The sequence below is a fragment of the Choloepus didactylus genome, chromosome 1 (genome assembly GCF_015220235.1).
Source record: "Choloepus didactylus isolate mChoDid1 chromosome 1, mChoDid1.pri, whole genome shotgun sequence".
Taxonomy (NCBI): Eukaryota; Metazoa; Chordata; class Mammalia; order Pilosa; family Megalonychidae; genus Choloepus; species Choloepus didactylus.
This window is the reverse complement of record NC_051307.1, coordinates 221,866,114-221,877,793: the sequence shown is the minus strand read 5'-3', so window position 1 is coordinate 221,877,793 and position 11,680 is coordinate 221,866,114. Positions and strand designations below refer to the sequence as shown.

The following is an 11,680-nucleotide window of genomic DNA, read 5'->3' as shown; positions in this document are numbered from 1 at the left end:
ATGTCCTTTTGTCATATTTATGATGGTGACACATCCATTATGAACACAGCACCTCATTTGCAACATGACCTGAAAAATATCGAGTGTTCTAGGCTACATTTAATTCCAAGGTAACAAGAATCATTTGTTTCTTAGTTACCAGAAAGGGTTTGGATTACACAAAGCTTAAAATAGTAGACCCTTTTGTGCCTTGTCCTTTACAGTCAATCCATCAAGCAGGACCTGGACCAGGCTTGGGGTAGGAGCTGGAGGAGGGGTCAATTGAGCCAATTTGGCCTCAGGATCAAGAGGATCTCAATTTGGGGTTGAGGTTCAGGGGCATATTAAGGGAGGGAAGCTGGGTGAGCTAGTCACAAATGGTTTCCCAACTGAAACCCACTGATCATCTTCTCCCAAGTACAAGATAAATCTGGGGATAGGGGTACAGACCCAAGGCTGTTGAGACTTAGAATATAAAAGCTGACTCTCAGAAGTCCCAGTTCTACAGCCATCTGTTGAACACCCAGCTAAATTTTCCAAGACTGGGTCTAAGAGACAGGAGCCAATCCTACCCAGAGGCTATTTAGATTCCAGTTTGCTCCCTCTAAAACCTAAACATGTGAAAAGGCCACTCCTAGGAGATATTACAAAATAACATAGGTTTAGATGACTAAAAAAAAAAAAAAGCAATGCAGTCAGGACATTGTTTTTAATGGGTTTTGTTAGCATTGTGAGTAATGAAATACAATTAGTAGGTCAGGCAACCATTTCTTTTTAGAATAGAATAAACTAGACCAGACTAGACTGGATCAGAAGGCTTTCCTTTCAGTTAAGTAAATTGTTCAGATTAAGTATTGTTTCCTAAAAATTTTGTTTCATTTGTATATGTGTGCACATTAGGTTATGATGTAAAATGGATTTTCTTGCCATGGTTCAATGTCCAAAAGGTATGAAATATACCATCTTGGGGGTCAGGACTCCTCAGAGCAGAGTTTACAAGCTGGCGGCTGACAGGATACATACATAAGGCCCATTATAAAACAGTGGATTTGTGGTTTTGTTGCATTGTTATTTTATTTTGTTTTATTTTTTGGTTCACAAATGAGGTTTTAAAAAATATGAATTGATGGCATACTTAAAAAACAAGAGGTTTCATATTTTTAAAATATAGATTTTCAGCTTCTTTTCAAATACCGGATCATCTGGAAATAATGAGTCTGAATTCCCATGGCCAGGATAGTCCAGGGAAACTTTCTTCCCAGGAAGGAAAAAGTCTGATAGTTCAGTTGAGTGGACGCATTTCTATATTATTCTCTGTCGCTGGATTCTGTACCTGTCATATGCCCTGTCCCCATTTCTGGCCTCAAGGCTTCTGTTCTAGCCAAATCAGAGGAATCACTTATCCTGAAATAGTTTCTACAATCCACTGAATATGTAGTACTCTTTGCTTCAGACCCCCTGCTGGTTGAAAATCTAATCAAAGATCAGCTAAAATTCGTAGACATTCCAGAAAGTTTTTCTACCTCTTCCTCTCTCTCTCTCGGTATTTCCTATCTCTGAATTCTACTAGACCATTGTATCTGTCAACTGGCACAGTACTCATAATTTGCTAAAATATATCATCCTTATTTATCATCATCTATCTCCCAGAGGGTCATCAGCTCCGTGAATGCCAAGAACCAGGTCTCATTTGTCTCCACTTTCCTATTCCATTGTCTGGACCAGTGAATTGCATATAGCAGATACTCAATAATTGTTTGACAAATTGAAATACAAAAAAGAATTTCAATATAACATCATTATTTGTTATAGCATCATTTGAAATGGCAAAAAGATTGAAAAAAATCCAGCTGCCCATCAGTTGTGTTTGTATCGCTCCATAAAATGGAATACTCTGAGACCATTAAAAATGATTTATATCTATATCTGGTGATACAGAAAGAAGTTCAGGGTATATTACCAAGTGAGAGGCAGTTGCCAGAACCATGGGGACAGCATTATAAGAATATTAGTTTTAAGAAACATTTCTGTGTATAGGAAATATCTGAAAAGATGATAATTCATTCACTTTACAAATAATTATTGAATGCATACTATGAGCCAGGGACTATCATAGGACTACACAAAGCAAAGTCTCTACAGACATGGAGTTAACATTCTATTGGGAAGAGACAGAAAACTAATATGTAAGACAGTAAGTATAACAAAGAAAAATAAGACAGAAAAATTAAAGAGAATAGAGCTGGAACATTTCTAAATTATAAAGTGGTCAGGCAATAACTCTCTGTTGAGAGATTATTTCCTCAGAAACCTGAATGAGGTAGGAGAATAAGACATGTAGCCGTATGGGAGAAGAGGATTCCAGGCAGAGAGATGAACACGTGCATATGTCCTGAGGTAGAAATGTCCTTGTTGTGGTGGGATAGTGTAAGTGAAAGGAGAGGTGGTAGGAGATGAGATCAGAGAATTAGTGGGAAATCTCCTGATGCAATGCCCAATAGGGGACTTTGAAGACTTGGAAAAATACTCAAATTGATAATGGACATGTTAAGTTTGAGATGCCTACTAGACCTTCAAGTGGAAGGCAGGCAATTGAATACATGATCTAGAATTCAAGGAAGAAGTCTAGGCTGGTAGTATAGATTTGGGATGGTATATAAATGGTATTTAAATCCACTTTCTAGGTAGATGAGAGTACAAAGAGTCTAGTAAAGGTTACCTAGAGAGAGGGACCAGTGAAGAAGGAGGATAAAGGAAAGATCCATGTCAAGGACGCCTAGTGAAGAAAGGACAGTACCCTCAAAAAGGAAGAAGAAATGAACAAAGAATCGGCCACTGAATTTAGTGACACAGAGGTCACTAGTAACCTGACTAACAGCAATCTTGAAAGAATAAGGACAAAAGTCTGAGTAAATTAGTATCTCAGGAGAGAATGGGAAGGCAGGACTAAAAAGTAATGTTATACAACTCTTTCAAGCCCCTTTCAAAATTAGGAAATATCAGACAAATTAGGAAACATTCTACAAATCAATTGGCCTGAACTCCACAAAAATATCAATATCATGAAAGATAAAGAAAGGCTGAGGAAGTGCTCTAGATTAAAGAAGACCAAAGAGACCTGACAAATAAATTCTATTCATGATTCCTGAATGAAACCTGGATCAGGACAAAACTGTTATAAAGGACATTACTGAGACAGCTGATGAAATTTGATATATGTTATATATATTAGACAAGAGTGTTATATCAGTGATAAATTTCCCAAATCTGATCATTGAATTTTAATTAATTAACAGAATGTCCTTGTTCTTAGGAAATACACCCTAAAGCACTTAGAGATAAAGGGATATGATAAATGCAACTTTCACTCAAACAACTCAGAAAATTTTTTAGAACATATTCATATACACACATACATATATACATATATAAACACACAAAAATAAAACACAAATATATACTCAAAAACAGATGTACATACAGAATATATACATGTAAAGTATAGAATACATACATGTAGAATCTGGATGAAAAGTATATGAGAGTTTTCTGTATTATTCTTATAACCTTTTTTAAGTTTGAAATTATTTTATGATAAAACTTTTGAAAAGGTTAATAGTGGTTTTTCCTGAGTAATGAAATAATGGATTTTTCCAACTCATTATTTCTATTCTTTTTCAGTAGGAAACAGGAATCAATTACGTAAAACATAAGTATTTTTTAATGACAAGACGTCAACTATTTTTTTCAACCAGTCAAAAGGCAAATATTTTAATGGTGAAATTCTAATTTCAGGAGGAATATTGATCAGACCATTTTTAATTGCAGAACAAGATTTCTAACATCTTTAATGGTGAGATTATAAACACATATATCACATCTTGTGGACCAATGTTCACATATAAAGAAAGAGGAAAATTAATAAATTGCAATATTGCTTTAAGTATTTTAATATCAATTATAATGATAAAATGCCAAATAAATGGATAATTTTGAATTTACCTTAATTCAATTGGCACAGATTTCTTAAAGGTTTAAATTAGTATCTTTTGTTTTAGGTGTTGGCTTGACCATTCACAGAGGAGAAATATGAAAATCTATTATTTACACCTTATTCTCCCTGAAAAAATCCCATAAAGAACCTATAAAGGAAAGAGCAGTGCAATCACAGATCAGTTTAGTCAGATCCTCACCCTGAGGAAATTAAACCCCTTGCCTAATAGAACAAGTTTGTCCTTATCACAGTAACAAATTCTTGGTGGAAGCTCAATAGCTTGATTAATTGACAGAAAGAGGAAGAGAGTTTATTACAGAAACAACTTGACTTTGTAAGATGTAGCAGGGTTAGCACCAACTCTCATTGTCTCAGCATGTACGATATAAAGGTCACAGTGTTGAGAGGCTGAGTGGATTTTTTTAAAACGTCAATCTATCTGACAAGAACGATAAGTTAACTTTGTTGACCACAAGCCCTAGAGTACGTCATTGACTTAAAAGACAAACAAGAAAGAAAAATAAGAGGGAAAAAGTAATTAAAGAAGATTGAAGGATAATAATTTTGTTACCAGAATTTATAATTTAGTTGAACTAAACCATTTAAATAAGCCTTTAAAAAGTAAATACAGAGGCATCTTTTGGGAATTATCATAAGTATTGTGCTTTGATGGGCTTTTTAAAATGTATATATATATATATTTAATGTGTATATCTCATTTTCAGTTTCTGGCAGCATGGGAGACTAAATAACCTCACTGACCCTCTTGGCAAAAAGTAAATAGAAGTACAAATAAATATAACTCTCTATTTTAGTGCATTGACAAACTGGCAAGAAAGTAAGGATTTTCTAGAGATCTAAAATCAAGTAAAATCAGGAACTCTAAAATCAAGCAAAATCAGGAGCTCAACAAGGTACTCTCACTTGTACCTTGAGGGCATCTTCTGAGCCTATGTTTTAGTTTCCTAGGCTGCTCAAACAAATACCATTAAATGGGGCAGATTAAACAATGGGAAGTTACTTACTCATGGTTTGAGGCTGGGAAAAAGTCCAAATCAAGGTGTCATCAAGGTGATGCTTTCCTCCTGAAGACCAGCATTCTGAAGATGGCTGCCAGCTATTCTTGGCTCCTTTTTACAAGGCAAAGCACATGGCGGTATCTCCTGGTCTCTCCCTTCTCTTCCAGGTTCCATCAATGTCCAGCCTCTTTCTTCCTGTGGCTTTCCCTCTCTCTGTCTAAATTCCATTCTCTTATAAAGGGACTCCAGTAACAGGATTAAGACCCATCCTGATTGAGGGTGACACAGCCTCATTAAAAGGTCCTACTTACAATGGTTTATACCCACAGGAATGATTAAATTTAAGAACATGTTTTTCTGGGGATATATACAACTTCAAACCACTCCAGCTTGGATAACTTTGAACTTCATTTTTCATGTCTTTACTAGGTGTGAGGAAAGAAAAATCTCTCAGAGTGGTAAGCCTAATAGGAGATTTTACACATATACCTGGGGCTAAAAATTTTACACCCTCAGCATAGGATCAAATGAGAAATAAAACTGTGCCTCTCAGGGATAGGAAATAAAATTAGTAATCTAAACCTTGTTGCTGAGTGGAAGTTGGGAGAAATACGTAAAACTCAAAAAAGGAAAAAAAAACACATGAGAAACAAAAAAACCCATCTGAACTTCCAAATAACAATCTGTTGACAAACATAATTTTTTAAAGATAATATTTTTAATAGCACCAACAAACCAATCCAACAAAAGATGTACAAGACCTTAACAACCACAAAGAAAAACCAGTGAAACTATAGAAAGATATTAGATTAGAGCTAAATATATGGAGAGATGTATCATTGTTTATATGTAGGAAGATTCCCAAAATTGATAAATATTTAATCCCAACAGGTTTTATTTTGAAACTTGGCAAGATCTTGAAATTTAAATAGCAGGGCAAAGACCAAAAATAGCCAAAATGCCCCATAAGAAGTATATAATGGAGATACTTGCCTTAGCCTGTATCAAGAATTATTATAAATACCTAATAATTAAGATATTGGAGTATATGCCAGAGATAGATGAATAGACTGGTAGAACATTATCAGGAACCCAGAAACATATCCATGCATATATGAAAGTTTGATTAACAGACTAGTTGGAAATACAAATTTTTCTCTAAATGATTTTAGAAAATAAAATTGAACCCCAACTCAAACAAGGCAATTCCATATGAATTAAAGACAAAAATATGAACATCAAAGGTATAACAATTTTAGAAGGCAATAAAGGAAAATGTATTAACCATTTCCATTCAATATTGTTCCAGAGGTGACCTTGGAGTAGGAAAGGGTTTCTCAAGTGAGATTAAATTAAAAACTGTAAAGGAAGGTACAGTTAAATTACATTAAAATTAGTAACATTTGTTCATAAAAGATACCATGTGGCAGAAACTGTGAGTACTACCAGTTGTACTTCTCTACAGATCCCAGTCTCCCTTACAATAACTTGGGGCTCAGGTTCTGGCAAAATGATTTTGGGCAGGAGTGATATAAGCAACTTCTATACCTAGCACTTAAAAATAGCCTTTGCAGTCCTCCTGCTGTTCTTCCCTTACAACAGAAACTTCAGAAGCCACATATTTTCTAAGGTACTGTTTCAAGATGGAGGACCACCTTATGAACATCAGACTGGGTTATTCCACTAAGATTTAGAGGTTTATTTGTAATCCCAGTTTAGTCCATCATATCCTAATAAACCCTATAGAGACAATGACAGCTACAAAGTGAAGATATTTGCAATGCAACTAATTGACCAAAGATTAATATCCTATATATTTTTAAAATTCCCATGTATTAGAAGTAAAGGGTGAGGCTGGGGAAAGATGGCAGCATAGAGAGGAGTGGAATTTAGTCAGTCCCCTGGAAAAACTAATAAACAACAAGGAACAACTAGTAAATAATTTGGAATAACTGCTGGAGGACAACCATGACTGTCCACACATTGTACACCAACCTGGATTGGGAGGAATGCCTGAGATCACAGCATAGAATCTGTAAGTAAAAACTGCTGTACCGTGCTGAGAGCCCCTCCCCCCAGGGCAGGGTTTGCTGCAAAACCTTGCGGTGGTAGAAACTAGCAGCATTCTCTGAGCAAGCGAATATAGCACAGCTGAGCTCCAATTGGGGTTTTAATTAACAAATGTGGACTGCTGAATACAAGCTACAAACCCCCAACAAGCAGACAGAGGCTTTTAAAAAAAGAGCAGAAACATCTGTCCTGGGAGGGGGAGCCAAGAAGACCGGTTGTTACCTCTGGCTGAGAAGTGAAAATGGGGAGGGGGGCTGTGTAGTGGCTCCAAAAGAGGACTTTCTGTCCCTTTTTCTCTCTCAACCTGAGGGGATCAAAAGAGAGAGTCACAGCCATTTTCAGTTCACAGTGCTCTGACCCAGACAGGAGTGGAGATGACAGAGTCAGAGAGACTATTCAAATGCAGATGATAACTCCCTAGAGGGTGTATTTTTCCTAAGAGTAAGGAGGTGGGGCTCAGCTCTACCACCTGCCTTCCATTCAGAAGGAGACCCCAGAGCCTGGAGGAAAATAGCCAAAACAGAAACCAAGGAGGCCACATCTCCTTACACCAGTTGGGAGCGATGGGCTGACAGGCACCACCGACTGGGCAGGTTAAGAAAAGCACAGCAAGTAGAGGCCTCATAGGAAAGTCTGCCATTCCTCTAAGATACACCCTGAATATAACCCCATTCTGAGAACTGAACCCATTCTGGTCTGGGATAATCTGGTTGGGGTAACCAAGGGAACCAAATGCCTAGACAACAGAAAAGTACAATCTATACTAGGAAAAACAAAGATATGGCCCAGTCAAAGGAACAAACTTACACTTCAGTCAAAATACAGTTGAGATATTGTTTCACTTTAATGAAACATCTATTAATTATTTTCAAAGAAATATGCTAAATCAAATTAAAAACCAAACCAATGAGCCGGGCGGGCTGGCAGCTAGAGTGGGTGCGATAGCCGCCTCCGCCTCTGCCGCCTCCGCCGTCGCCTCCTCCGCCGGAGCCGTTCGCTGCTGCGCGAGGAGAGCGAGGCGGGGCTGCCGGGGCCGCCATGGAGCCCGACTCGGTGATTGAGGACAAGACCATCGAGCTCATGATAAGTAATGGAACATCATCTGTGATCGTCTCCAGAAAGAGGCCATCAGAAGGAAACTATCAAAAAGAAAAAGACTTGTGTATTAAATATTTTGACCAGTGGTCTGAATCAGATCAAGTGGAATTTGTGGAACATCTTATTTCACGAATGTGTCACTATCAGCATGGACATATTAACTCTTACCTGAAGCCCATGTTGCAGCGGGACTCTATTACCGCTTTACCAGAGCAAGGCTTAGATCACATAGCAGAAAACATTCTTTCCTACCTGGATGCCAGGTCTCTGTGTGCAGCAGAGCTGGTTTGTAAAGAATGGCAACGAGTGATCTCAGAAGGAATGCTTTGGAAGAAGCTGATTGAATGAATGGTACGCACAGATCCTCTATGGAAGGGACTTTCAGAAAGAAGAGGGTGGGATCAGTACCTGTTTAAAAACAGACCCACAGATGGCCCTCCCAATTCATTTTATAGGTCATTATACCCAAAGATTATCCAGGATATAGAGACTATAGAATCTAACTGGCGGTGTGGACGACACAACTTACAGAGGATTCAGTGCCGCTCTGAAAATAGTAAAGGTGTCTACTGTTTACAGTATGATGATGAAAAAATTATCAGTGGCCTACGAGATAATTCTATTAAGATTTGGGATAAAACCAGCTTGGAATGTTTGAAAGTGTTAACGGGACACACAGGCTCTGTCCTTTGTCTCCAGTATGACGAACGTGTCATTGTAACCGGCTCTTCAGACTCTACAGTGAGAGTCTGGGATGTGAACACAGGCGAAGTTCTGAATACACTGATCCACCACAATGAGGCTGTATTGCACTTACGCTTCAGCAATGGACTCATGGTGACCTGTTCCAAGGACCGCTCCATCGCCGTGTGGGACATGGCTTCTGCCACCGATATCACTTTACGCCGTGTCCTGGTTGGCCACCGTGCTGCTGTCAATGTGGTAGACTTTGACGATAAGTACATCGTGTCTGCCTCTGGTGACAGAACCATCAAAGTGTGGAGCACGAGTACCTGTGAATTTGTTCGTACTCTGAATGGGCACAAGCGAGGCATTGCCTGTCTGCAGTACAGGGATCGGCTCGTTGTTAGTGGATCATCAGATAATACCATTAGGCTATGGGATATCGAATGTGGTGCCTGTTTAAGAGTCTTAGAGGGACATGAAGAATTGGTCCGCTGCATCCGGTTTGATAACAAGAGGATTGTCAGTGGGGCCTATGATGGGAAAATTAAAGTTTGGGACTTGCAAGCCGCTCTTGACCCCCGCGCACCAGCAAGCACTTTGTGTTTGCGCACATTGGTGGAGCATTCTGGTCGTGTGTTTCGGCTTCAGTTTGATGAGTTTCAAATCATCAGCAGCTCCCATGATGACACTATTTTGATTTGGGATTTCTTAAATGTGCCTCCCAGTGCCCAGAATGAGACACGCTCTCCCTCCAGAACATACACTTACATCTCCAGATAACAGTCTGCACTTTTACCCACTTCAGGGTTTCCTAGTCTTGAACTACTGGCTACATGGCTACCAAATGCCTAAGGGAGTTCATTCACAGCTGAGTTAAGAAGCTGGAATTGGTTCTAGATGCTGGGTAGATGCAAAGCAGCCTAACTCTTCAGCACCGACATTTCTCACCTCTGATTCCCGGCCTCTACTTTGAGAAGGATACCTTAGCTTCACTGACTTCAAGTAGAACAGAAGCCCACTTTCCTCCCCCATCAGTGAAAAAAAATCTAATGCTTCAAATGTAAATTGTTCATATAAAAGGAACGTACAGTCTTGTTTTACGGAAGTAAATCAACTGTCAAGAGAAGACTTGGCCTCTAATTTATATTGCTTTGCACTTTGGTCTGATATTAAGGAACAGCATTCTTCTTCAGTGAAATTTTGGGTGCCAATCACCTACCCAGAATGTCCAGGGCTTTCCTTTTCAGCAATCGGCGTTCTCCTTTTGACCGTCCAAGTCATTATGAATTCTGACTTGTGTTAGGAGCATGTTGGACAACAGAAAAATCTCTCTGGATTGTTTTAGAAATATTTTTTGGAGTATACTTCCTTTCTGTACCAATTTCTTTTAATTTAAAGAACGATAAATCAGGTTATATTATCTCCCATCAGGTAATATAGCTCTTTTATTAACTGTTCTCTGTACCCCAACCATCTCCTGATACTTGGTAGAATAACACCTTTACATGTGTGCTTGCCGCCTAATTTAAGATACTGTATCCACATGTAGATAAAATGTACATAACAGTTCAACCTCCAGGTTGCCAGGTCAGGCCTGTGCCTGAGACACTAATAGGGAGTGTGTTCGTACTTGGCCTTGGGCTGGGCTCAGTGACCTGATGCCGGGGCTGATATGGATCACCTAGGACCCTTCCTGCAGTATTCATATGGTGTTTTTATTTTGTTGTTGTCGTGTGTGTGTGTGTGTGTGTACACGTGTTTTTAACGAGAATCTTATTTTTAAATGCAATTTCTGAAATTTAACACAAAATGTTTTATTTGTTGTGCAGTATATAAATAGAGAGGTACCTTAAAACTTTTTGTTGTTCTCTTCCTCAGAAGTACTCCCGAGTACCAGTGGTCACTTCCCATAGTATTCATTTGGCCTTACTGTCAAAAATTGTATTCCACGCATTAGTAACCCTGGGAGGGGAAGAACAGGCCCTGTTGACTGGGTTTTCCTACCCCTAGAACTCACAGGCTGAGGCTCCATAGATAAGCAGAGCCTCCCTGAGTGTCCACGCCTGTCTTCTAGGTCAGTCTGTTGAGAGGCTGACATGAGGGGCAGGGTACTTCAAAGTGCGACAAAGCCTCAGGCTTGCGGGTCCCAGCCAGCTCATCGCTGGTGTCCCCTGCTGCTGTGGCTGATGGGTGCTCAGAGCTCCCGAGTGCACCACAGCTCCAGGGTGCGAACAGCCCGGCATCCTGAATGGGCACTGTGAGGACACTGACATCCAGTCTGCACTCCTTTCTCCTTGTTTGATACTAGGTTTTGATTTGTTCCTTGCCATTGTTTCCAAAGATCAAGGAATATCAATAACATGTTAAAGGACCAATGAACAACCTCCTACTTATGAACCTCTACCCGGGGAAACACGCTTGCAGTCCTACAGGGAAGGTCACTGGGCTCAGTTTTGTCCTTTGCGTTGAGAACGGTGTGGGGATCAATGTGTGTGTATGTGATTTGTTTATTGAGGTTAGTTTTGCTTTTTAGGTTTTTTTTTCCTTTTTTTTTTTAATACATCCTTTCCTCCCTTTATGTCACTCAATTCATTTCTGTTGTTGAGAGGTTGAATCTCAAAGTGTAAAAATTAAACCTCCATTGTAAAGTGGATGTTGTATGCTTGACCATGGTTGAGAAAGTGATTTTTAACTTTTGCCACTCTTCATCTTACAGCTTTAATAGCAAACTGGTTAGGAAAGCCCAGGCAGGGGAAGGGGGGAGTGGGGAGGGGCGGAGGCAGTTCTGAAAGAATGGATTTCTTCTTGTTGTTTTTGCATGTTTAATATAGAA

General features: G+C 39.1%; 2 protein-coding genes across 2 annotated transcripts; both read left to right on the top strand.

The window, feature by feature from the left end:
• Positions 1 to 8,096: 8,096 nt before the first annotated feature.
• On the top strand, positions 8,097 to 8,513 carry LOC119529083 (F-box/WD repeat-containing protein 11-like). The gene has a single exon (XM_037829154.1). It carries the CDS (start codon positions 8,101 to 8,103, stop codon positions 8,506 to 8,508), a length of 408 nt encoding a protein of 135 aa, XP_037685082.1. The 5' UTR covers positions 8,097 to 8,100; the 3' UTR covers positions 8,509 to 8,513.
• Positions 8,101 to 11,418, top strand: LOC119529072 (F-box/WD repeat-containing protein 11-like). The gene has a single exon (XM_037829152.1). It carries the CDS (start codon positions 8,509 to 8,511, stop codon positions 9,625 to 9,627), a length of 1,119 nt encoding a protein of 372 aa, XP_037685080.1. The 5' UTR covers positions 8,101 to 8,508; the 3' UTR covers positions 9,628 to 11,418.
• Positions 11,419 to 11,680: the final 262 nt, after the last annotated feature.